The sequence below is a fragment of the Haliaeetus leucocephalus genome, unplaced genomic scaffold, assembly GCF_000737465.1.
Source record: "Haliaeetus leucocephalus isolate CR32 unplaced genomic scaffold, Haliaeetus_leucocephalus-4.0 Scaffold526, whole genome shotgun sequence".
Taxonomy (NCBI): Eukaryota; Metazoa; Chordata; class Aves; order Accipitriformes; family Accipitridae; genus Haliaeetus; species Haliaeetus leucocephalus.
Window position 1 is genome coordinate 5,297,739 of NW_010972962.1, and position 27,422 is coordinate 5,325,160.

Genomic DNA, 27,422 nt, shown 5'->3' on the forward strand with positions numbered 1-27,422 from the left:
TAAGATCATTCACTCTGCAATTGTAAACAGTGTATTATGTGCCTGTAAATATTTCCAGAACCCATTGGCTTGTTGGAAAATATGAAGCAAATTATTATAATCTCTAACAAACAACCCACAATAAAAAGCATTCTTTTCAAACTTTTTATCTGTAATGTTTATACAGTAGAATATTAATTAGCTTGGATGTTGAGAAACTACTTGGCTGGACACATTGTTCGCTGCCAGAAATCCATCTACTCATATGTTTTGTCTGTTGAAAGACAAACATTTTTAACTCCACCCTGTAATACTGTGCCCTACCAAAAAGCAAAAATTCTTTCACTACTTGATCTGTTTGTGTTTTCACTACCACAAACACTGAAATATCCTACTGTTAACCAGATGTTGGCTGAGTTCATCTCTTGTCTTACGTAGCTGTAATAAGTCAAAAAGGAAAAACATTGTAAAAAAACCTAAATAGACAGTCTAATAGGAAATTCCCATTCCTTGTTACTTAGGAGAGCAGAATCCAGGCTGTCTGTCCAAATCAATCTGCAGGTGAAACTTCTGCTTCCTCTGTAAAGCAGGAGAAGCTGCTGCTTGGAAGTGCCACCTTCCTCCCTTGAACGTGGGGACTCTGCACAAGGAGAGAGGAGCGAGGATTAGGGACAGGACAATGGTGAGCAACCTGGTTCCCTGACAGTCCAGGGATTAAAAGATGGAGGGAAATGGTAAAAGACATCAGTCACCCAGAAGGCTTGCAGTCGAAATGATTGTATGCCTAAAGTTTATAATTTGGGTTTTGTAGGATCGGCTCAGGAAGCTATTTTAATAACGTGCTTAAATCCTAGCAATTCCGTGGGGATTCCTGAGTGGGGGGTTCCTGAATAGGGGTGGTTGTAACCTCAGGCTTAACAGCTGGAATCATAGCATGCAGGACCGAGAGGAAGAGAGAGTCAAGAATGGAGCAGTTACCTTCAGACAAGTGATTGTGGTGATCCTCTTCTTCTAACTTAAGATATGGAATGAAAGGAATAAAAAATCAGGGTATGTGAAAGGAAGGAAAGTTTTGAGACAGAGTTTTTCACCTGCTTAGCTATGATGAGCTTGAACGTAATTTGAGACATTGAAAATTTAGAAGAGAATTAGAAAATATTAATGTATTGAAGAAAATGTGAGGACTTTTTGGAATACTACTCATGACTTTGGTCTCTCTTGTGATGCTTTGCCTTTTCCTTTTTTCTTCCTGGTGTCAGGAACAGTGGAAAAGATGAACTGTAGGTCGTTCCCCTCTAGGTGATGAGAGCTTGGGGAAAGAGGGGAACTGGGGCTGCCTCCTCTGACAGTGGGAGGAAAGGGAGTGCTTGAACCTGGGCTTTTGAAGGACTGGAGTAGTCATGGGGAGGGGGGGCTCCCAAAGATGTTGCTTATTAATCCATGCTAAGTGGATCAGGAATTGCATTATAGAGATCTATGTTATGCATGATTTTCCTGTGCCAGCCTCTTTCATCACACTGAAAATGGTTGCTACTTGCCTTTCCTTGTCAGTGTCTCATTGTCCATGACAAAGGTGACAAACATAGAGCATAACCTTATGACTGGTAATTTTTTGTTTGTTGTGATCTTCCAGCTGCCTTCCCCTGAATGGTGTTTTTGTGGCTGTTTGTTATTTCAGAGATAAATTGAATACTTAGGGGGAAGTCAAGCTTTATTTTCAAAGCCAAACCTACATGCTCAGAGCCTTGCAAAGGCCAGGGCCTTTGCTTGCAAGGGAGCTTCTTGGACTGAATGGTTACATTCAGCTATCCACTTCATCTTTATTAAGCTGTCTACAAATAGTTGGAATACAACAGAGCCCAGTCCTTCTGCTTACACACAAACGATTTTCTTGGCTTCTCAGACTCAAACCATGATGAGCCAGCTCTCATCCTGCATAATTTTTCCAGCAGTGCTTGTCCAAAAGGGCACTGAGATCAATTTACAGAAGGCATGAGCAGTTAAATGTAGAAAAAAGCACAGATCTGAACCTGAAACACGCATGAACCAGGATGTCCTGCGATCTGCAACAGCTCATGTAAAGGGGTTGTTTTTCATGTGGGGGATCCATTAGGGACCATTTACTCACCTGCCTTTACATTTGGAACCATAATCTCCCCCTTGCATCTCATTGAGGATATTAAATTTTAAAGGCAATTTGATTAAGCATAAGAATTTTAAAACACTTTATGAAGAGTCATCTGCCAAACATTAAACTTGCATAAAACCAAATGTGCTACTAACTCATAGGTAGTTACATCTATATAAGGTATTTTCTTAGCAAAAGCTCAGTTCTCTACAAGCCTCTTCTATGTAAGAAAGGACATATACAGTAACTGAAGATTAAAATGTGTGATGTGTCTCTGCTTATCAAGGAAAACATATTGCAGCCCCAAAATAATTGAAGAAATTAAAATATGATAAACCTAGATATTACCAACACAGATTTCAGAAAGCTCCCAGTTATAAGGGCCTTTGTAGACTAATGTACTTTTACTAAGTTTTATGAAGCTGTACATGTACCAAGTTTGGGGGCATTCTTGAGATTTATATAAAATAAGTTAGTATGTATATTAATAAAAAGTCAGACTTTAAATACAGACTCAATTTGACATGGGGATTTTTTTTTCCCTTTCTTTTTCCAGCATAAATATGGCTGAGCTTTCAGAGCCAGAAGGTACTGTAAACTGGAAGGAAAGATGTTTAACTCTGGAGTCACAGTTAGTGAAATTTCGTCTCCAGGCAAGCAAGATCAGAGAATTGTTAGCAGAAAAGGTAGGTCTCATGGTATGAATTTTAATGCTGTATAAATGATTTTATTTGATGATGGGGGCTGATCACATGTCACGGTTTGAGATTACAAGTGCTGGGATTTTTTCAGGAGGAAAAAAAAAGCATTTTAAAACAAAATATATGGAAAACAGGTATCTTTTAATGTTGTGAAAGAATTTCACACATAATTTTTGCCAGCAAGAAATGTTAATTTTCAAATAAGAGCACACTGGCAACTCTCCTGCAGAGAAAAATATGTATCCAGTACTCACTTTTACAATGTCCAAGTTAATGTTTAACACATTTTCCTAAGTATTTAAGATCTGATTTAACACACAGAAATCACTGGGGAGAAAATCCAGAAGTATTATTTTCCCCAGTATTCCTTACTGACTCATATAATTTACCAGACTTCCTTTTCCTGTAGTAAGACATCTCCAACTATGGCTAGTCATATGAGTCTAGGGACCTGGGAAGTTGAAAAGTATTACATAATTTAATTTGAAGAATATCGTTTAAATATATACTTTGTTTTGCAATAGAGAAACATTTCACTTGGTATGTTCAAATATGTGTATGCCAACAGTCAACCATAATTGAGCCCATATATGAAATATAAAAAAAACACCATTGTATTTTCCTGATAACATTTTGACAGAACAAGGCAATTAAAAGAGTACAAGGAACAAAACATTTTAGAGAATCATTGGAAGGAACTATGTCACCATTAATATTCACTTCAATTAATTTCTCATAAGAAAGTTATTTTGTCAAAACTACCCTAGACCTAAATTTTCCATCCCTTGCTCCCCCCACAAAACAAAAATAAAATTCAGATCATTTTATAGTATGTTAGAGTGACAATACCTTTATTTTATACATTTATGTTAATGCTTCTCTTCTGTGAATTTTGTGAATCTATTCTCCCTTTGGAGCCATAAATACATTTAGCATCCACATTTAGCCCTCTCTCAATCATTCTCATTTTACTATATTTCAGTGGGGACAAGAACTAAATAGTATTAAATCAGAAAGAAACATATTTTTTTGTATTTATGAAGAGCGGTGGATGATGTACGAAGTTATGTGCTCCGGTCCTTTCCTAACAATGCTTAACACTTTGTTTTCTTTGACAGCTAAATTAACCACCAAGTATGTTTTCATGGAGATACCTATGTTAATTCCAGGATCTTTCTCAAAGTACTTTAGATTTCTATATTATGTGTCAATTGTTATTTTATTGACTGGTCACTAAATCTTGTAAGGACCTTTTTGTAAATCTTTCTTGTCAGAAAGCTTCTAGTATCCTGAATAACAAAATACCATCAAAATCCTTGTCCAGTGCTCATTACCAGATGTCTACACTGAACAGCATGCACCCCAAACAAATCTCTGCAGATCTCCATTGACAGCTGCCGGTCACTGTGTGAACTAATCAATAACCTACTTTTTTTATTGAGCCAGTTTTTTATTTCATGGAGGGACGTTCTCTCTTATCCCATGGCTGTTTGTTCCCTTTAAACACTTTCCAAAATCCAAATAATTATATAAACCAGATCCACCCTATCTGCAGCCTTGGAGATCCCCTCAAAGAACTTCAATACCTTTGTGAGCCAAAACACCTCTTTATAAGGGCCTCTTTGACTCTTCCCTTGTCTATCATACTTATCCACATGCTGCCTAATTCTGCTCTTATATTTTCCACTAATTTGCTTACTACAGACATCAGACTTAGAGATCAATAGTTGGTTCAACTATATCATCCAGTTCTTGACTGAATATCATTTGGCAATTTTTTACTATTCATTTTATCTATTCGTTCCCTTATCTCTTCTATGGAGGTATAAAACCTCAATTTGAGATGGAAAAAAATGGAATAAAGAAGTTTCATATTTTCTGAATTAGACTTTTTTCATTAAGTAGGTCTTTTTTATTAAAGTGAACATGAAAATTTACAGCAATGTAAAATCATTGTTGAATAATACCAAGTTCCACTGGAATCTGCTTTGGCACGACTAAAAATATTACTGTTAGAAGGCAGTGTAGTTGAAAACTGTCAATTGTTTTATCAATCCTGCAGTTTTTCTGTATGACAAACTCTCATTGAACAGGTACTGCAGAATATTGGGTTTTGAAAGAACAACCTACTGTACAAATGCCATCCTTTGAAATTTCATTTAAAAATTAAAAAAAAGGAAAACTACTCGGTCCTTCATTCCAGTTAGCAAGGCCCACAGATGAGTTAATAAATCATTATCATCAGTCTTGGAGGAGAACTTACATCAAAGAGTACCGTACTGTCTGCTATAACACTCAAAAGATTGTTGGATGCTTACACAGTCGGGTCTGTTAGATGTCATATATCTCTTCTGTCTCTTCACCCCATTTGGATCACTATATTTAAGGATGGAAGTCAAGTGGCTAAACACTGGACATGACTTTTCTAGGGACTTTCCAGCAGCCGTAACTACCATGTTTTATGCAGCAGCTGATGATTATAGTTTTGGCAACCAAAAAGTTAAGATCCATGAACAGCGCTTCACAAAACTATCTGAGTTAAAAAGATTTTAGAAGTTTGAATGTTTTCTATTTGACTTTTCACTTTGTTTGTTTACCGTTTGCATTTACAGGCTCTTAACTGCTAGAAATATCCTCTTAAATTAATAGAAATGTATGCATAATTGTATAATATCAGAAGTCTGCATTTAAAAAGAAACAGAATAAGAGGGATAAAATCACAAATCTTCAGCACTGTGCCTGAAACAAAGTATTCAAAGGAAAATCACTTATTCTCTCTCATCTGTGAGAAACTGGACTCCAAAATAGCTAAAAAATCTTAAGAACTTGTCACGTTAACTGCCCTCTCGTTTTAGTTTACCTTAGCTTTCTCAGAAATTTTAGAAAAAGTGAAGTGTTTACAGGAGGTAAAAATTGGAGAAATATTTTCTTTTGAAGACCACAGGTCCAAAAGCATTCAGTTGGGATAATTTGATATATTACTCTCCAGAGCAGAGCATTAGCAGACTTCATGAAAAATGATCCTTCTTCTCACTTCGTCTTTGACTTTTTAAGATGAATCTTTCATTCATAAACTGGAATTCTGTTGGGACATGCATCAAAGACTGGTCAGAGCTCAACAAAATTACACCATATTCATCTGCAAATTTATCAGTCTTTCACAGTTCAATACCAACAATTTTCAAAATGGGCACTAAAGTCTTAGCTGTATTTATTCGTATGTTGGTTTCATTTGTAACAAACCAGTGGTTATTTTTCACATATTTTTATTTTTGATATTAGACAAACATTTCTCAGTATTTGTAAAAGGAAAGATACACTTACACTAGTTTGAAATTAAACTGCATGCATTTGTTACTCAAAAATATATTTGGGAAATAGCAAAGTGAATAATGAAAACCTGATTGGCCAGTACTTGATGGGCATCCCTATACTAATGACAAGAGAATACAGCTGATGTCAGCCTTTATAGGTAACTTTCTAGATTTGTTACCTGTTATAGAAGGAAAGAAATTCACAAAGCACACAAATAATTCTCACTCATACTTTGATTAGCACAGGCCTTTATTTGTGGTTTTGTTTGCAATCATCTTTATGCTATGAAATGTGTACTAAAACATTGAACAATAGCACCAGACAGTGTTCTACTTCAAAATAGCAACAGAAATCACAGTACTATGGTGTGACAGACATAAAACCCTCATGGGTATTAAACTATGTAATTGTTGTAGAAAACAGAGTGAGAGTGATACTGTGACAAAACAAGTGGTATCTACAAGAAGATAAGAGAAATGGATTGTTGGTAATTCTCTAGCCTTCCTCCTCTGCATGTATTTGAGAGGTATCTCTTCAAGACAGGGAATCAGGAAAAGGAGTTTACTTCCTATTACACAGTGTGTATGACTTGTCAGAAACTGCCATTGGATTTTTCCCCTTATATTTGTTCTATAACCTAGTCTAAAACCAGAATTTAATAAGGGTTTGCTTGAATCTATCCTTTTTCATTATTTGTGTTTTTAACCTACGTGCTTCTGTAAATACACTTGGGCAGTAGATTAATCGAAATACTTTCTTATACACTAGAAATCAAATACCTTTGCAAAATTATTTTACTTAATAGTGCCCCTGCAAATAAATGAACCATCAACATGGGAAGTTTTCAGTATATTTTCCTAATAGATGTGTTCTAATTTAGAAAAACAAACTATTTACTGGGGTTTGTAAGTCTAGCAAGTACTCATCCTTGAACCTCGGTGGTTGAGGAGTTTGAGGAATTTGCATTGTAAGCGTGTTTCAGCAGTACAGCTACCAGAACTTAAATTTTTTAGTGAACCTGGGGAGAAGAAGGGAGCAGAGCAAAGGAATATACAATGTTTTCAGAAAACTAATCCATTTACTGTTGTTTATTTGTTTGGGTTTTTTATTTGTTTTCATTTTGCCAAGTAGTGTCTATATTTATAAATCTTAACATGCACAGAAGGAGACCTTGTTGGAGTTTTAAGCAGAAGCTGCTGCTGTAAGTGGGAGAGGTCTTTACAGGAATTTAAGGAATGATGTAGAAAGTATCCCTAGTACACCAAATTTAGGATGGCTGTGGAACTGAGTTTTAAGTAGAAGCATTTATTTTAATGCAACTTGAGTCCTATGTATGTTCAGAGTTTACTAAAAAAAACTTTGTTGAATAAAAGATTACAGTATTCTACTGCAAGTTTAGCTCCTAGCTAGCATTTCACATCATAGGAAAAGTTGGTGACCTTCATTCTTTTCATAGAAGTACATTTTTCACCTAAAATGTGTGCAACATCAGGTATAAAGTTAATGTTTTTCCTACCACTAAAAAATCATTTTAGTAGAAGAACTACATAGCTGTGTTAAATTTCCACTTGGGCAGCCTCCACTGAATTTCTTTTTCATCAGACCCCATAAGGAGTGAATATGGCACTATCTCAAATGTTGCATTATGGGCTGTCCAGTAATACTCAACATTCACATGTACGTCTCCAAGTTTGTTTCCTGCAGTGCTGAGGGTGATTATTTTATGCTTTGAGTGATTTTCAACAAATATAAATGATTAAGAGACAGGATTATTTTCATGTATGTATTGATTTGTTTGCTTTTAACCTTCCATTTGGATATTCTTTGTATACATGCTCAACTGGGAACTGAGTGTGTACATGATAAATGCAGTAATATTTCTACTTTCTGTACAGATTATGAAAATTGAATAATAACTGATTTTTAGGCCAAATACTATTTCCAATATATTCCAAAGCATTACACATTCCTGACTTTGTCTTACAAACCAACAGCGAAATCCATGTCTCACTGTACTTTTATTCATTTCGCAGTCAAATTTATGGTATGTCATTTGACATTTCAAAATGAAGCAGATGCAGTGTGTTTTGTTATCTGTTGCATGACAATTTCAAGATTAATGTTTTCAGAGGAAAAGTCCCTAATGCATTTGACTTGTGCAGTGATTGCCAATATGAAAATTGTAAAAAAGCACAATGAGTATTTGCATTTGCATTCCAAGGATTATGAAGGGTAAATTAAAAGGGAGCAAAGTACCATAGTACCAAAATTATTCAAATGAAGGTTATTTTTCATTATTTCAGTTGCTCTTAAAAAACTTCTTGTCATAGAAGATAATTCAGATGCAATTAGGAAGATAGAAACAGGAGAAAGCAAGAGTTAAAGAGAATAAAAGTTAGAAGTTTATATGGTTAGAATCTTAGGTTTGTTTACACCTTTTTAATACCTATACCTTTTGTCCTATAATTTCATTTTTATCCCATGTCTATTATTAGGTTTATGCCATGCCTTTTTATAACGGGGGAGGGGGGGGGGGTTGTTCGTTGGTTTTGTACATCTTAAACGTACATTCTTTCTAAGGAGGCTGAAGATGGGGGTGGGGGTAGAAAAAAGAGAAGTCAGGAAGCAATAAATTAGCTGTTCTTGTAGAGGCCAGACTGGGTAATGGCATGAAGAGCACAGCCCTTGCTGTGAGGCCAGAGTATGAGTAGTTCCGTCTGGTGGTACAGAAACGAGGGCATCTGTATACTATTCCAGCCCACCTGAGATGGGGAAGTTGATGGAAGTTGTGGAAGTTGTCATAGTGGGCAGCCACCTGTGCAGATCCTTAGCCGATCTAATACTTGTTTAGCATTTCACTTGTAGGAGCTACAAGATGTTTTTTCTCCATTTTTCATGGAGGGAACTCTTTTTGCTCTTAGAAATTATGCATTTAATTTTCATTCCCTCAGAGAGTATTTTCAGGCTTTAAATATCCGTTGTCATGTCTTCAAACTGCATTGTGCATGTATTTTTGGATTCTTCTGCTGCTTTACGATCTGTGTTTCCTAGGTGTCCTATACACTTCAATTTCATGAATAAATTCAGTTTCAGTGAAGTTTTCAATTTTTTAAACTTTGGCAGTGAGCAGGACCTTTGATTCTTAAGCCATCACCTCTCAGGCAGTGACACAGAAAAAAGGCCTCCTATTTCAGATGTTCATGTGGTGGCTCTAATCAGAACTCACAATTCAGTGGGACAGAAGTAGCAGAATTTCCGCAGTCGCAGTACAATGATCAAAACAAAACAAAGCAGGCGGCTGCCTTTTAATACAGATGAACAACCAGTTGTTGATATACTTCTCTTTTCATTTTATGCACTGCGTGAGACTTTTTTCCTTGCCTGCCAAAGTGCTTTGGTACATTCTTCCATCTTGCTAAACAGTATCTTCACTCTTTCAAGATTTGTAATGTTATAATGTCTGTTTGTGCTAGAGTGGTGGTCTACATAATTTCTATTTGATTGTGTCTCTGCAGTTTAACTATCAAGACAAGATCTGAGTTGGAAAAGACGACAGCCAGAAAGAGTGAACGTTCCTAGTATTTTACCAGGCTTAGGAAAGTCCCATGACTGATGCTGGGAAAAGCACAATTATTCAGCCAACATTAAACGCTGCTCATTTGTCCTTCACTACACTGCCTCCCCAAATCCCACTGCTGAATTTAAGTTTTTTAAGTTTGTATATTTACTGGCAGCTGTCCTAAACTACTAATTCTGGAAGAGTTTCCTCCCTGGTCTTTTCTGTTCTATATTTTTAATTTATACAGTTTCCAGAAGAAATCATTAATTTTACTACAGTGAACTCAGCTGAAATGCAAAAGATTGTTTTTTCATATGTACTTTTCACTCATTTAACGAGAACTAGGAAGACCTTTTGAGCTAAATAATAATTCTTAAAATCCTGTTCAAATATTGAAAAGAACTTGAAAGAAGTAAAATATAACTCAGTGGTAAAACTGGTCTCATGTCACGGAGACTGATAAAAATTTTGAGCCTGATCATTTTGGAAACTGAGCAGATGGGAGACTGATAATTTTTGTAGGTTTCATTTTGTTCCAAGGAAAGGCTTTTGTGGTAAACATAGTTCATGCGAATGAGCTGAAGCACTAAAAACAGGAGTTAAGAGAGATGTGCAAGTAAGAAGTACCTTTTGCCTAACTAGGAGAGCAGTGCCAGAAGTTGAGGTAGTTAGAAGTGGACAGGATTGTGATTGTGCACATCATGACTGCAGAACTACTAGCCATCTTCAGAAGAAGCAGGAGGAGTCTATATATGTGTATGTATGTGTGTGTTTTCATACATACATACATACATATATAAAGTTGTCATCAAAGACCCAAATTGCTTTTACGCTCCATATTTCTGACCACGATTGAGGCAGAGAAAATCCCTGTGGTGAACAGTCTGAACAGAGAAAGTGATAAATGAAGAGTAGTTTGTTAGATGGCAAATTTGCAGAGGAATAGTTGATGCTGCTTCGTTCCTGAGAAGAATTGTAGCCTTTTACCTTTTAATTGGTATTAAAAATTGAGAAGATAGGAGAAGGAAAAAATGGGAGTGCACTGAAAAGTGGCAGCTTGTGAGCTGCCAGGTTGTGAGCACTAAGCTGGGTTCTGCAGTAGTCATAACCTAGGTGGGCATTCAGGTAGGATGTGAAGGAAGAAGAAGGCTGTAGCTTTTGGGATTTAAGCCAGATGATAACTAATTCATCTAAAGATTTTTTTCATGTAGGAAATAATAACAAACAGTAAAATTCCATATACTATGAACCAGTAAAATAGTGAAGAAAATTCCCCATGCTTGATCTGTGAGTAGCCTAAGGGATGTCTGAGCCCCTTTAAGACTTAGCCTTTAGCATTAACCCTTTTGGGAAGATCTATGACAAAAAGAAGATTGGGTTCAGAAAGCAGTTCTTCATTTTGATGACTAAATCCACACCACTGAGAAATATTTTTATAGGTTTCAACTTGTTCTAAGGAAAAGCTTTTGTGCCAAAGTATTAATTTTTTACTGAAGGCTTATTTAATTTTATAAGTATAGGTAGGTCTGAAATACCACTTCCTAGATTTATAAGACAAGATGGATTTCTATTAATTAGTTAAAATGCAAAGCTGTTCTATAAAAGATAAGTCTTTCTAATTACTGTGTTGCCTTTGGGATAAAAAAATCATCCAGTAAAGAACAAAATATATCTTACCCAAGGCATGCGCTAATTCCTTGTTTACAAATTATCTTCTTGATTATTTTTCCTGTGAAATACTACTATCTTGATTTTACATCTCTATTCTTTAGGTGCTTTGTCTATGTGGCTTAATTGGTCAGGTCATATTTTAAAGTTTGTTGTAGTTTATAAAGATTTAGCACTGTCCTTATGGAAGATACATAATACGTAGAAAAGAAATGAGTGTCAAAACAGAAGGAATAATGTTTAAAAATATGGATGGAACATACCCATTCAGCTTTTTAATAAATGAATTACAGAAGTAGGAGGAATATTACTTTGTTTTCCTAAGCTAAACCACCAGAAGAGAAACCTTTTTGTAAAAAGAGTAAGTCATGCTTCTAAAACTGTTTTACCATTGCTTTTAACTAACAAATGTATGCAAGGCTTTATACATGTATAGATTGGGCATAGCCTATTTTAAAACATGAAAACTGGTGGTTGTCAAAGCTACTGCCAAACAGATGACTTTTGAGTAGTAGTGGCTCTATTCCTAAGGAAATGCAGAGATTTGTTGAAATACTTGGGTTTAAACGTAGGAATATAGAACCAAAAGGGGTAATCTTGGTCACATGCAGTGCTCTGGAATAGCTGGCAGGCATATTCTTCAAACCATTTATAAATTTATCAAGCACCACATAAAAAGTAAGATCTTTTGCCTTTATAACTTCTATTAGAAGGCAGTTCCAAAATCTTTTTTAGTCAATGTGGAGAATGAGGGTCTTCTAATTTCCAGCCTATGTTTATTCATCACCAGTTTATATCTGCTTGCACCTTTGAAAGACAGTGTAGGTGTGTTTATCCCTCACCTGCTTCTCCTATTTGTTTATTTATAGAAGCAACCATACACCCATGTTTCTTTGGTTTTGTAAGTACTATGTGGTGTGAGGACTGATAGTTCACGAAATCTAAAAATGGACAGATTTACTAGTTTTCTCTTTATGTGGAACATAATTTTTTCAACCACAGATGGTTTGGGCCTTTTTTCAGATGAGGAAGAATTGAAAAATTGAAATGCAACGAAAAAAGACTCTAAACATACCATTCTCAAGTCACTGGAGGTTCTGCACTTAATCAATAGACAGACTGTATTTCTGCTTCAGAAACTTTAGCTTTTAACTCATTTTTTGTTTTTGAAAACTCTGACCTATTATCAGCATGCTTTGGAAGGCTTACAGAGAACTGATGCTTTTCTTTTTGTTCATTAATGCTCGTATTTCTTCCTGTATTTATTTCAAAAAATTTTCAAAAAGTCTATGTGATACAACTGTGTTGTTTATAATATTAAAAATGAGGAGACAGTGTATTGTGCACTGATTGTAATGTAAGTTTTAAATGTGTATGGGACAAGTTATTATGTTGAAAATTGACCTGGATAAAAAATCAGGTTTTTGTTCCTGTAAATAACATACATTTTCAGATCTCAAAAAGGAATGAATTCCAACAATTTTTATTTATAAAATAAAAGATTTCCTTTAAAATTATTAAAATAACTATTTCAAATATCAGGAGAAATATCCATTTAGTGCTGTAATTTCTCTTTAATGCACATTACAGGAACACTGATCTGTATATATATGTATATAAATGAAAGTATATATACACATATATGCATACAAAAGGAGTATTTTTGAAATTTATGAGTGATGACTTTTGAGTTTATACCCTTTGGTGATTTCATGCAATACGTGTCTTAATAAAATTAAAATTTCTTTACTTGCACAAAAATATATGTTGAACATTTTTGAATACAGTCAAGAAACTTCCAGGTGACCTTTGAAAAAGAATCACTATATGATTTGCTTTTGTATTGAAAAAAATTCCCAGTGACTGTGTGTTGTGCTTCAATGTCCAGACCTCCAAGGCAGTACACCTCTTTGGTTTTATTGCTGCCATGTTTCTTCAAGGCATTCAGTATTTATTCACATGCGGCATTTCTCTGTTCATTGTTTGAACAAAAATAGCTCAATTTGATGAGTGTCAGATGTAGAGTGGTTATTTCCTTACCAAGTTTAAAAACAAATCTGTTTCTAACAATAAATACTGTTTTCCATAATTCAGATAATTGATGCAGCATGCACTAACACATTTTCTGAAAATTATAAGAGGATTTTTACACTTAAAAAAAGAAGGAGAAAGTGTAGGTTAAAGTAGCAGTCTGTTCTTCTGTACCTGTGCTGATCTTGTTCTTTAGTCAGTATGCATGTATTTTTTGTTCATGGGCCTAAAATATTTATTCTTTATATTTAAGACTGTAAAACCAAAACCAGTATAGATTATGACAGGACACCTTTGACTTCTTAATGAATTTTGGAAAGAGCCTGCACCAATCATAGATGTGCATGACAAGAATATTCCTTACAAGAGGTTTGTTGAACTGGGGCATTATTTCAAGATATCTAATTCAGGACATGATAGAAAATCAAGCTTAAATATACTTCATGTGCCAGATGTCATCAATGACATGCTGGCCCTCCACATTTCTCCTGGGAAGCCAACTTTATGTCTGTTGATATTTTACAGACTGTAGTTTGTTCAAGAAATATCTAGCCTAACAGCTGGTACAGACCATTTAATTCCAGTGATACTGGTTTTGCATAGATGTATATAGAAGGAGGCTGGTGGGACAGATGTCTAATTCAACAGACTTTTCTGTTTTTCAAATCACTTTCTATATAAAGTCAGATTGGTCATCAATATTCAAGTTGCAGCCATAGGTGAGAGTTCTTTCTTCGGCGTCTGTAAAGCACACTGACCTTTGCCTCCAAATGTAGATATGGCTACAGTTAGCTGCCGCTTCCATTGTGAGGTTAAGTTTAGGTAGTATTCACCTTTTTTTTTTAATTTATTTTAGGATCTTAAGCTATCTATCCATGATCTGAAATTGTCTTTATAGTCACTGGGTAAAGAGAATTTACCACTGCATTTCATTCTTGACAAGTTCAAAGCATGACTTTTGATTTAAACTATTAGCTATTGGTCCAATCACATATTTTCACCTTCTCTCTCTCCTCTCTCTCTCAGTAATGCTGTGATCATTGCTACAAAACTTCTTACTAACTTAAGAGGATTTAAGGTTAGGTTTTCTTCATGAAGAGAAATCCTTCCCCTGGAACTAATTCCAATCTTTTGCCCAAGAAGTTTGATAACCTTCAGAGTATCCCAAAGCAATAATTTTTTCTCATTAACTTCACAGGTCTATAGAGTAGCAAAGCAGTCAGAGTATAGATATAAATTTCATTTTTCAGGCAAAACCATTTTGTGGATTGGTTAGAGATTATTTATGCAAATGGAGAAAAAATTACATATTTTAAAAGTTTCATTATTGTTAACAATAGGCACTGCAAAACAAACCTATATAAACTCTAAAGAAAGGGAAAATCAGGACTTAGTAATTATTATGTAGCATCAAATTATTGAAATGGTGGCCAATTTAATAGAAGTGCTCATGTTTGGTAACTATGGTATTCCATTCTTGCTGAATAATATAGTTTGCGCTTTTTTTAACATAAGCCTCCTCAAATAAATTGAAGACCTTTAGAAATTTTCCAAATAAAGCCTCATTAAGTTGTTGCCAGGAAGCTGATTGACGTATCCATACTTAGATTACGCAAAGCTTCTTAGCATACCTTCTTGAAATAGTTAACTCTTAAAGAAGCAAAAATAAACCTTGTTCTTCCATTTTTAATCTCTGAATGCTTTTTTTCTTGGTAATTATTCTCTCAGCTCCTTTGGCTCCTAGCTTTATATTCATCGTAGCAACAGCTTTCTTCAAAGCATATACTTTGTCCCAGTAGTCTACATGAACATATTATTATGTTCCTGGGCCTGTGCAATAGCATATATTCCTAGCAAGAGGTGCATTGTGCAGTTTCAGTGCAGAAACGTGGAAGGAACTTAGGTCTCTAGTGCACTGTATTATCCAGAACTCAGATTGTTGTGTAGAAGAGCAGTGCTACTGCTTAATGCTTTTAAAGTGATTCAGTGATTATTAGATACTGCTAGAGAGACTAGTTGTTTTCGGGTTTAAGCCAAGTCAGAGCTAGTTGTGCTGCAGTGGCAGCTGAGTGGACCTGGCAAGCGCCATTTTCAGGTTTTATTTCCATTTATTAAATCTGCTAGGTTTCTGATACGACCTTACAGATGAAATTAATTTTACTTATGGGACATAAATAAATTGCCAATTACTGCCATGGCAATCACGTGCATTTACAAATCGTTTCACTGTGAAAATTGATGAACAACTTGCTACTCATCAACAAGGAATTTCACATTATAAATATCTGAAGGAGTTTTCTGTCATAATACTATAGAATATTAACAGCATTCATTATTTATATAATAGCTGCACTTCTACTTGGTTTAGCATAGTGCTTTTACTACAGTTGAATGTTAGCTGACTGTATATTCAGAAATAACCTCGACTTCTGAATCCTCAATTAACTGAAAAAGAAAGTCTTAAAAATGATATTAAAGTGAGTCTTGTAAACCAAACTTCTATTTGAACGTAAAACCAGAAAGACAGATGGAAAGTAACCTTAGAATTCAAAATTCTAAAAATTAAACTTGAAGTTAAAATCTCAACATGAAGTCATATAAATATGAAATTAAATACATGTGACCAGAGAGGAACAAAGAAGGCTCATATCTCTGTCCAGCTGTCCAGACTGTTAGTACATGAATGACTGGGATGATAATTTCCTGAGAAGTGTTCTTGCAAAACAACTCGTTGGGGACCCGACCATAACCAGGCATATTGTGACATGTTTGTTGCTCTTGTATTAATGGTGTGTTGTGGTATTATGATGTAGACTTTGGGGTTTTTTATTGTATGGGAAAGTACTAGAAGGCCAGTCACAGCTTTTTTTATGTTAGCGAAAACTCATTTTCTCCATTTTCAGTTTTTGACTGATAGAAAATGATGACTCTGCGTCCTTGTCTGGATGAGGTGCTAAAAGTACACAAAACTGTTTCATGTGATTGACAACATAATTGGGAAGAGAAAAAAAGAGACAGAGTGAAAAAGAAACTGAAAGATGCCAGAAATCGAGTACAAACAGGACAGAATGAAACTGATTATTTTAAAACCAAGCAGTAAGCTGGAAAAGGAATAAATGGTTTTCATTTGCATTATTTGTATGATATGCTTTTCTATGAACAATTTTGAAGCTGAATACTGAGTATCCCAATGTTAATTGTTTAATGTTTCATCCTCTTCAGATGAACTGAAGTCTTAGCTAGGTATTTCCTGAGAACCAGTAAGTCCTTAAGTCATGGACTACCTTACATACGTTCTAGTGTTATTTCAAACCACAGTTTACTTTTTAAAGAAGTCATAATTGTATTGTTCACCAAAAGCAGACTAGAGAGCTCTTAACAAAATGTAACAAAATATAAACAAAGTATTTCTTTCTGGCCTCTTCCGTTCCATATTGTTGGAAAAGCCTTCAAAATGAATCATGTAAAATGCAGGGGTTTTCCGAGGCCCAGGGCAAAGGTTGAGCCTGTGATTTATTATGCATCATTATAAAGTAACGGATCAGGGTCTCTCACCACTCAAAAGTGACCTGCACTCCTCCATGTTATGCTGGTCTCTGTCATCGTCTGTTTCTACTGCGGCTTTTCATGTTTTTTTTCCATGGAGCACCTGCGTCCACTGTGTCTCTTCAGCCACATACTTCCTTCTTTCATGCAGAGGGTGAAGGAGTCTGGGACAGGCCTTGTAGCACAATTCCTCCCAAGAGCTCAATTTGTCAACTTCAGAAGAATTGGCGGCCATATTGTATAATGTGCCAAGTAGCCTGTACTCTTGCCGGTTTTCGAAGGACATGAAGGAGCTTAGCACTTTCTAAGACTATGAGCCTGCATGAGGAAAGTTTCAGGGCTGTTGTCAAAGGAATGTCTACTCTTGGTAGCACGGGAAAAAAGTGGTATGTCATATAGCAGCCACAAAATTATACTATGAAGAAAAGTTGTATTAATTTTTTTTTTCTTAGAAGAATCTTAAAGTTTTAATACGGTCATAATGAATTATTTTCCCAGTCTGACATGCTGTTTATCCTTTTATTTATTTTTATGCTCCTGCACACAACCTGTCTTTTCCTTTTTCAAAACAGACCATGAAAATATGTTTCATTGTGGTATTTCTGGCAGAAGGCATGGCCATTTTACTACATGTTTTTATGTATCTACAGATGCAGCAGCTTGAGAAACAAGTTATAGATGCTGATCGTCAAGCAGAGAGAGCTTTTCAGCAGGTATATATATAAATAGAAAAATATCTCCACTAGCTATGTGCATGTTATTGTAATGAAGGGAAATACAGAAAATTGCTATTTTTCTTAAGTATTGCTTAAAAGGGAGAATACAGTTTCTTTTTACATCTATTAATTGGTCTTACAGAGATGTTCTAACACCTTTCTCTGCTCACTATCCAGTTCAGTTCAATAAAGTCAAAGCTAACAGCACAAATCAAAAATCGATACATGTAATAGCTTCTTCATTGATGCATCTTGCGTCTTTGATACACAACGCACATGGAAACAAAAGGAGAGGAACAGTGACCTATTTTAGAAAATCTGTAAGAAAATAAAGCGAGGCTATCCGATACAGTCTCTAAATAGGATTATTCTGTGTTGTTTGTTCTTCTTGTAGAAGTTACATCATCTAAAGAATGAGATCATCGCTAAATATTTAACCAAAGTTGCCTTTGATTCCAAATGGCAGATATTGCTACTGCAGACATTTTATGAACATGTCTCTGGTATTACCTAAAAATCCTTTGTATCTTACTGTGAGACAGATAGAGGCTGAAAATTGTAAGAATAAAAATGTTCATGTCCTAATGTGGAGTTAGAAAATGTTCCTGACTACAAGCTAAGTACTTCTTAGCCATTTTTTAGAATGCTTGTGTTAAGTTGTTGGGTTTTTTCACACTGTGCAATTGTTTGTTTATTTAAACATCATTTATTAAGCCTATCAACAACTCCCTATACATACATTGCATTCTTCCCATATTGGCATTTCTAACAGCTTCTGTGTTACAAACCTAGAAGCCTCTCACCGATACTAACAAAATCTGTATAAGGTCTATCAGTGTCTTGCTAGTCCTATTGGTGTGAGATGCCTAGGGTGACATAACGAACTCTGGAATTTCTTCTCAAATAGGCTTCAGAACTTTGCAGGCTTATCTTGAATCTTAAGTGTGGGCGCAATTTTAACAGTCCGTTTTGTGATTAAATCACTACCTTTAACTTGGAGTATTATGTTTGTTAAAGTCTTGTGTTTGACCTTCCAAATAGGTGCAGGTCATGGAAGAAAAATTAAAAGCAGCTAATGTTCAAACGAGCGAATCAGAAACCAGGTTATATAAGAGATGTCAAGATCTGGAGATCCTGATACAAGATAAAAATGACATAATACAAAAATTGGAGCAACAACTTGAAGAACAGGTTAGAAATAATGGTGTTATAAAAGATGAGCATCAGTTCCATTCCTAATTATACAAAAGGAAAATAAAAATTAAGATCAATAGAGGACAGAAAAGTTTAGCATTATTTCTGTTGTTTGATTAAAGAGGTTCCCATTAGAAGTATATCATCTGAATAAGGTTTATTCACTTGCAAATTATGCTCTGGCTTCCTTTGAAAGAACATCTAACTTTTAAGAGGGGAAAGGTGTTCTTCGTCTTCACTGTCTCCTCTGAAGAACTTTCATTTTTCCTAGAGAAAAAAGGAACGGCAGCCTTTGTGAAGGGCATATTCATCTTTTTTTTTAAATCACCATGTATTGCCCAGGAGACTGAATTACTTCAAGCAATCTTAGCATTTGTGCCTGAAGATACTACTCAGGCAGACTATAATACTCAGTGAAAAATACGCTTGTCAATTTTTTTCCAGAAGCAAATAAGACTGCAAGAAGCAAAAATCATAGAAGAAAAAGCAGCTAAAATAAAGGAATGGGTGACAGTCAAGCTCCATGAGGTATAACTCTTGCTACAATACTTATACAGAAAATATAATGGTGTGACTGGATATCCCTTAGGCTTTTTGGCTGTTAAAGAGCTTTGTGCCGTAGTAAAAAAACAGGCTTCCCAGTTTCATTGATGTATATAGTTATTTGCTTGAAAGAGGAAAAATGAAAACAATAGCACAGAGGGCAGAGTATCCATGTCACTTAAATTCTGATATCTTAATTTGGTCAGCTAATATATCTGGGTCCTCTTCATGGAGAAAGGGCCTGTAACTGCTCTGTGGAAGGTCTACTTATCTCCACTAATTGAGAGAGATTAGCTGGCAAACTGAGCTTGCTCAAGCAGATGCCTGAAGTGTGAATAATCCCCAGAAAGCCGACCAAGTCTGCTGGGGCCTGGCAGAAAAAAGGACTTGATAATTTTTTATTTTCCAATGCCCACAGTACTCTTAGTCATGAACAGTTTCAGGGGCACCAGCTCTATTCTCAAAAAGAAACCAGTTGTCTCCCTTGTTTCTTTGCTGTGGTGACACAACCATGTCTTTGCCCTGCCTATGGCTGCCAGTTTTGGTGTGCAGCTGTGCTTTCTCCTCCCTTGTGTGTATAGAATTTAAAGTTGCCCGTAAAAGTTAAAATCCTACTCTGTTGTGGTTAACTGGAAATCATACTCACTCCAGTTGAAAAACAATGAAATTATTATTTTTAAAGTAGGAAACTAGAAGTAACATTTACTATTAGTCTGTGAGAGGAGGTTTTGAAATCATTGAATAAAACTGCAATTAAGTTTAGCTAAAATTATCTTGAAAAAAGTTAAGAAAAAATTAAATATGACTCAAACTATTTACTTGGTTTGAAACATGGAGAATCTCAGGCTAGTTTCGCAGAGGTGGCTAGGTGCCACCCTATGGGAAGTGGCATTGCTGGCTTCCGTCTGTGTGATATGGGATACTCAGATTCAGACCTTCCCTTTGCATAATTCAGAGCAGGAGTTTGAACCAACATCTTTTACCTCCTGGTAGTGGGCTATAGCAGTGGGTTCTTCGTTTTTTTCTTCCTGTAGAAGGTCTTCTGCTCTGTATAAAGTTTTTCGGTACCTATTTTTTTAATCTTTGCTGTGGAGTGGTAGGAGGCATTAGCACCATCATTTCCTCTAATTCCTCTGGTTGCTCTTAGGTTTGCCATGTGGCATAAAAGTTTGTAATTCTAGCCCTCCGCCTTCATTAAAAATGCTAATGCAGATTTCTTTTTTCTTAATTATTAAGGCTTTTTAAAGCAGTCTTGGGTTTGCTTGGTCAGGAGAATGATTTTAACAGAAGTAGAGCAAATAATCATTGCAGGGAATTTCATTATTCAGAATAAACAAATGCCTAGACTGGCATTAAGAGAAGTAGCTGAGAGGAGCTTACCATTTGAACTAGCTTTATCCTTAGTCAGGCAGAAATTCGTAGAAAATCTGAATGATGTAATGACTTTAAAAATTGTTTCACCGATGGCTGAGATTACATTTATATGCTTTTAGTTAGAGGTGGAAAATCAGAACCTTCGCTTGATCAACCAAAAGCAAACCAAAGAGATGAAAACAGTACAATCTAAACTGCAAGGTAAATGTACAAATCTTTTAAAAACTTCTCTATATCTGGCATACTTCTTTCTATTCCCTATTAATTTGTGCATCTGCATAATTGAAATATTCTGTGAAATCACAAAAATTTCAGTTAGTATGAATTAACATCAAAGTGACTGTACATGAAGCTGTTAGATAAGCAATAATTTAATTTTTATTAAAAAGACACACAGACAAATCACAGCTTGTTTTTTGTTGGGTGAACAGGTATCTGTTATTTAAGAGGTTCTGCAAGTAGTTAAGATTTGACTGGATTTATGTCAGATCTTTGGTTTCACTTCTTTATAGCATAGGTGGTCCTAGCACTGTTAAGGAATAGATGAATGTCAGTCTGCATCTGCTTTTTCTAGCAAATGCTCAGCTGGAAATCAGAATTCTGATCAGATTTTTTTAATTACTACATTTGACTACAGTGATCCAAAACCTTAATTCAGCCACAGTATCACCAGGTTCCTCTCTAAGTGGATATAATTAATTTAAAAATAGTAAAATGTAAATATGGGAAAGGGGAAGATCATCTCCAAGGAGCATTATTTCGCATTAATCAAAGTTGAATTTCATTTGCCACCATGTTGCCTGTTCACTCTTAAGTCTCTCTGAAGGTTCCCACAGTCCTCTCCATACTTAGTTGACCTGACAACTATCATCTGAAAATCTTGTTAATTTGCTACCTAGCCCTCGTTTCTTGATAAGGTATCTCATGTATATATGTACATACACAGACATTTAGAAATGTATGTATATGTGTATATATACATGCATGTACACTTGTAATATGCATAATATATGAAAATACAAATATTTACAAAATGCTGTCATGGTTTAACCCCAGCCAGCAACTAAGCACTACACAGCCACTCATTTACTCCTCCCCCCCTGGTTGGGATGGGGAGGAGAATCGAGAACAAGTAAAACTCATGGGTTGAGATAAGAACAGTTTAATAATTGAAATAAAAACAAAATAATAATAATAATAATAATGATGATGATGATGATGAAGGTAAAAAGAGAGTGAAATGTAACCCAAGAAAGACAAACAATGCACAATGCAATTGCTCACCACCTACTGACCGATGTCAGCCAGTCCCCAAGCCGTGATCCACTTCCCCTGGCCAACTCCCCCCATTTTATATACTGGACATGACATCATATGGTATGGAATATTCCTTTGGCCAGTTTGGGTCAGCTGTCCTGGCTGTGTCCCCTCCCAGCTCCCTGTGCCCCTCCAGCCTTCTTGCTGGCTGGGCATGAGAAGCTGAAGAATCCTCGACTTAGTCTAAACACTACTTGGCAACGACTGAAAACATCAGTGTGTTATCAACATTCTTCTCATACTGAATCCAAGACATAACACTATAGTAGCTACTAGAAAGAAAATTAACTCTGTCCCTGCCGAAACCAGGACAAATACATACATAGACAATATGAAGCTTTTAAACTAAGATGCACCTCTGTGTTAATGGGGAAACTGGATTGGTTTGTTTCTTTGGTATTTTTTGATCAGTAGCAATTCTATATACTTCAGCACTTAACAGCTTTAATCATCCTCTTCTGCAAGGTCTAGTCAAAGGCTTTTTGAGACACTAAGAATTTGTCAGCTGGTTTCAACACACATTTCCTGATATGCTCAAAAATATTAAGAAATTTATTACCATTTGCAGTGTCCATGCTGGTAACAGGCTATATACTATGATCATGTGGTACTGTTTTAAACAGCTTACAGGTATGGATAAGGGCCTTTTGTTCCTGGATCTGCCACAGAACTTTTTATAAACAGGGATGGATAACACTGTTTCCTATCAGTTTCTGGCAGAATAGCTGTCCCTAAGGACAGATTTCATATTCTCGAGGCAGTTAAACATTTTATGCTTTCACCTTCTCTTGAAGTCCTCCATATATACCTTCTAAGCCTGCTAACTTATTCCTTTATATTTGCTGTAGCATCTATTACAGATTCTCTTAATATTTTTATCTGAAGGGAAGGCCATCCCATATTTTAGTACTATTGTTCTAAAGTCTTTCCCATATTATATATCCTAAACCAATCCACAGGTTTAATTTCAGTCACAGCAGAATAAAATCAGGCATTTCCACTAGGTTTTCATTCTGTATTAAGCGCATGTTTTATACCTTATTGCTGTGAAATTGTTAAGGGAGAATTTTTTCTTTCTTTGTATGCTAAAAAATCAATCTTTAAGAACTTGAAATGTAGCTCTGGGTTTCTTTTGACATGGGGAGGTATCAGGTAGATTTTTATTCTTATAATTTTTTTATTATCTTTTTGCTAAATTTTAATTATCTTAAAAAAAACACTTTACACTGCAGAGTAAAAAGACCAGTAGCATAGCTTGCTGTATCCCATTAACACAAGATTTCTGAATTATATTCTTCAGAAGCTACAGGCAAGAAATCGATTAATTCAACACAAAAACCTGGAGAGTGTCAGCGACTAAGCAGTTTGACTTTTGGATGCTTTTCAAATAGAGCAAGAAGTCCTCAACCATCTCCTAAGCTTGAAGAAATAAGCAAGTCTTCATCTAAAGAGTCAGACTACACTGAAGGCAAAAACATGCTAGGTACTTAGTCACCAATACTGCCATTTTATTCTGACACAGGTGGAAAACTAAAATCGACAATTATGTCAGTGTATCCAAACCAGCTATTTTCAAAGTACATAGCAGTACTCTCTCCCTCTTTAATGCTAGTCTCTATAACTAGGAAGAAATCCTCTTGAGCACTAGAGTCTCCATAATGCCACTAATACATTGTTTGGCAGCATGCAGTGGCTGACAGGTACTTTGGCTGCAAAGGAAAGGATTTGTCGTGGCCCAGGTTTGCTCCACAATAGCGTAAGGAGTTTACAGCTGCCAGTCCCCCAGGCAGGGCTGTTAATTTTTATGCCTGTGTAGAGTCTCACGTAAGTCCAGTTTCTGTATATTTTATCTATGTTATCGTTGATGTCCCAGTGTTAGTTTTATGCCCTAACTCAATGAGATCAACTCAGTAATCTTTCATTAGTATGATCAAAGTCAGAAATAACAGAAGGGCGTCTCAGGCATCTTTTCGCACCATCGTTTCCTATCCAGAGAAGGAGAAAGCTCCCTGATCAGTTCATACAATTTCCCCAACAAGCCCTGAAGTCTGGTGATGCCAGCAAATTGGTGTGCTGTTACACTATTATAAGCGTAAGCAAGTCCATTGCAGTTTGCTACTTCCCTTAAGCTGTGAAAAGCTCAGGAAGGAGACTGTTGCTCTAGTCCTTCATTTGAGTCCCACAGTACTATTTATGACCTCAGCATTTTCTCCACAGTTAATCATGGTACCCAAAATTGCAAGTTGAGTTCTGTAGAAAATCAGACACTGAAGTACTTCCTATTACTATTTTGTATATTTATATTATACCAACTTCATTGTAAAGGTGGGTATGTATCATTATTTCCATTTTTATAGATGAGGGAATTGAAGTAAGAATTTTTTTTCAAGGGAAAGTATAAGAAATAGAACCTTAGGCTTGCCCAGATGGAAACAGATCAACTTTTGTGACTTCATTACTTTAATGTGGACTAAATTAAAATCTTTGGCTTATCTAATCCACTTTAACTTCATACAGCTATTTAACCTTAACTTTCCCAAGTATCTGTGTAGAAAAGCCCTAGTTCTTGCATCTGTTTTAACTCAGGGGGAGCACATAGATGTCACTGATGTGCTGCAAGCTATAGCTCTGTCTTGCAAAACCAGGTAAAAGTGAACAGCAGAAGCAAAACTCTTTTTAATACAGCATCTTTCCCTAAGCATCTTTCATGAGCCTCTCCTGTGTATCTTAAGCATTCACCACTGGGAATACAATAACAGCTTGCAGAAGAAATTTCTGTGTATAAACACTGTAGAAGTGCTCAGAATACTTGATTTGTTAATGTAAATCTTTTCTGACAAGCTTTTATTAAACTTTGATTTTTCCTTAGATTTAATAAAGCAGCTAAATTTATATGCCCTCTTAATTCTTTGGGGTTTGGGGTTTGGGGGTGGTGGTGTTTGTTTGTTTTCATACGTATGTGGTTTACCTTAAAATATGGTTCCACTCTGCTTATCTTTACATTTATTGCCATTTTTAGTTTGGCTAGAACTTTGAGTAATGTCTGGTACAGTTTTTGGCAAACATCATTGCAACTTCAGTTGCATTCAAAAATTTATAATATTTTTCTTAACGTTTATTATTTACAATATTTTAAAACTTAGATGAGCTTGTGCATTTGAAATTATTACCTACTTACTACTTGCAGAAATGATGACAAAATCCTTCAGCAGTCAAGTTTGCTAAAGTAATTTTCTCATGTTCATTATATTTCTCCTCTAGAGAAGGATATCCTGGAAACTACCTTTGCTGGTCCTGCACACGAGGCCAATAAAGGTCAGAAGTCATTGCAACAAAGTTCCTCTGGATCAGAGCAGAACAAAAATGTGAGAACAAGCTGTTCATCCAAAGATATAGACAGCGACATGTCAAAGAACTCCTGCACTACGGGGAGTGACTGGAGCTCAGACGAGGATGGAGGAGACAATAAAGGACTGAAATCCAGGTGTGCATCAACTCTTTCAAGCCACACATCTGAGGAGAATGCAAGGTACAGTAGAGTGGGAAGTGAAATGTATTTGACAGCATCTGATGACAGTAGTTCTCTATTTGAAGAAGAGAGTTTTGGTGTTCAGAGGACTCAGCAGAAGAAGTTATACTCCTGGCAGCAAGGGTCCCAAAGAAAAGGCCAGAACAATCCAGGTGGAAAGTGCAACTCTGACTTCACAAGTAAAAAGAAAGACCAAGATAGTTCTTCAGATGAGCTGAATAAGAAATTTCAGTCTCAGAGGCTAGATTATTCATCCTCATCCAGTGAGGCAAATACCCCAAGTCCAATTTTAACCCCTTCTCTGACACCCAAACACCCAATTCTAGCAACTTCTGCGGGTTCTCAGTGCACAATGCCATCAGATTCTCCCTCAAATTTGCCACCTCCAAAGTTACGGACTCCTAATGTGTTTAGTATAAATTCAGCATTAGCAAAGAAATATCTAAGCCAGCCCCAGTTGAGTTCTGACAGGATGTTTGGTAGAAATAGAAATGCCATAAGCATGATACGTCCGTGGAGACCTCAGGAAACAGACATTGATCTGGTGGATGGAGAAGATACTGATATTTTAGAGAAAATGGAGATTGGTTGCGATGAAGGAGTGTTTACCTATGACTGCACTGAAACACAAAATGCTGAAGCCCAGGAACCTTGTGATATGACAAAAAAGGGTGCTAGCAACAAACCTCCAACCCCTCCATTACATCGATTTCCGTCCTGGGTAAGTGTAATTATTTTTCCTACTGGTGAAACTAACTCATTCTTGTGCCTCTCTTCTACGATTTTTGTTGGCTCTACCTTTCTTATTCTCTGTTTGATGACAAGACAGGGCGTTACCTTAATTGGAACTAGGCAAGTTTGATTTGAAGCGCAGTTATTTCTGCCGTTGAAAAACATAGTCACTATTCTTGTAGATAGGACCAATATTTTTCATGTCACATCTGAGTTACATATGCCCTTTTGAGTGTATCAAAGAAGGTAATGTTTGTCACTGCATTTATTTATTTATCTTAACACCAATAGAGCCTAAGAGTACTGGTGTCAATGCCTTTGCTATAACCATTGTACCACTCACAATCTAGACAATTAAGTCGGCAGAAGACTTAACTTCAGACTGACTGACTAAACTACAGATTATGGAAGTTATTGATCACATTTCCAAGTAAAATTTTAAAGCCATCAATCAGGGAATTAAAATAGATGTTAATATGTCTTACACAAAATCCAAAATTAACTCTGTCAGGACTCACTGAATCTGCAGTTCCACAGTCAGAGATGTATTAATGATTCAAAAATGAATAATGCTTTAACATAACAGCTTCTCTATGTATATATTTTATTGCATATTTTTTCATTATAGTTTTTCTTATCCTGGCCTTTTAACACAAAATGGTTGAAAAGTTGCCTCCTAATGGCATTTCTTTCTTCTTAACATACAATCTTCCATTGAAAAATATTCTCACTATAGCTTCTTTGGCCTCTGATAATAGTATTTTTAAAAATAAGTTACCTACAGGGCAAGCATTGTGTGAAAAAAGGTTGAAACAGACTATGGATATGATGGGTATGGCATATAAAACAAGAATGCATTTTTCAGCTGCTACTGATGATGCCATTTTATCAACCATTTTATCACATTGTTGCACTAACACAAAGACTAGAAGGCTATGGGGAGGCTAAACAGAAGAAAAGTAATTGTTGTGTTTTAATTATCTACCATCAAATCCATTCTGCTTGTATAGGAAAGCAGAATTTATGCTGTAGCCAAATCTGGTTTAAGGATGTCTGAAGCTTTCACCATGGAATATCTTAACAAAAGTAA

At 35.8% G+C, this 27,422-nt stretch overlaps 1 protein-coding gene across 1 annotated transcript in view; it reads left to right on the forward strand.

Moving 5' to 3' along the window:
* Positions 1-2,670: 2,670 nt before the first annotated feature.
* Positions 2,671-27,422, forward strand: part of PLEKHH2 (pleckstrin homology domain containing, family H (with MyTH4 domain) member 2) — a 55,947-nt gene continuing 31,195 nt past the window's right edge. The window contains exons 1-8 of the mRNA XM_010576465.1: positions 2,671-2,793; positions 17,578-17,640; positions 18,685-18,834; positions 19,282-19,365; positions 20,874-20,955; positions 23,372-23,554; positions 25,333-26,321; positions 27,343-27,418. Coding sequence (XP_010574767.1) covers positions 2,671-2,793; positions 17,578-17,640; positions 18,685-18,834; positions 19,282-19,365; positions 20,874-20,955; positions 23,372-23,554; positions 25,333-26,321; positions 27,343-27,418 — 1,750 coding nt within the window. The remainder of the gene's footprint in view (positions 2,794-17,577; positions 17,641-18,684; positions 18,835-19,281; positions 19,366-20,873; positions 20,956-23,371; positions 23,555-25,332; positions 26,322-27,342; positions 27,419-27,422) is intronic.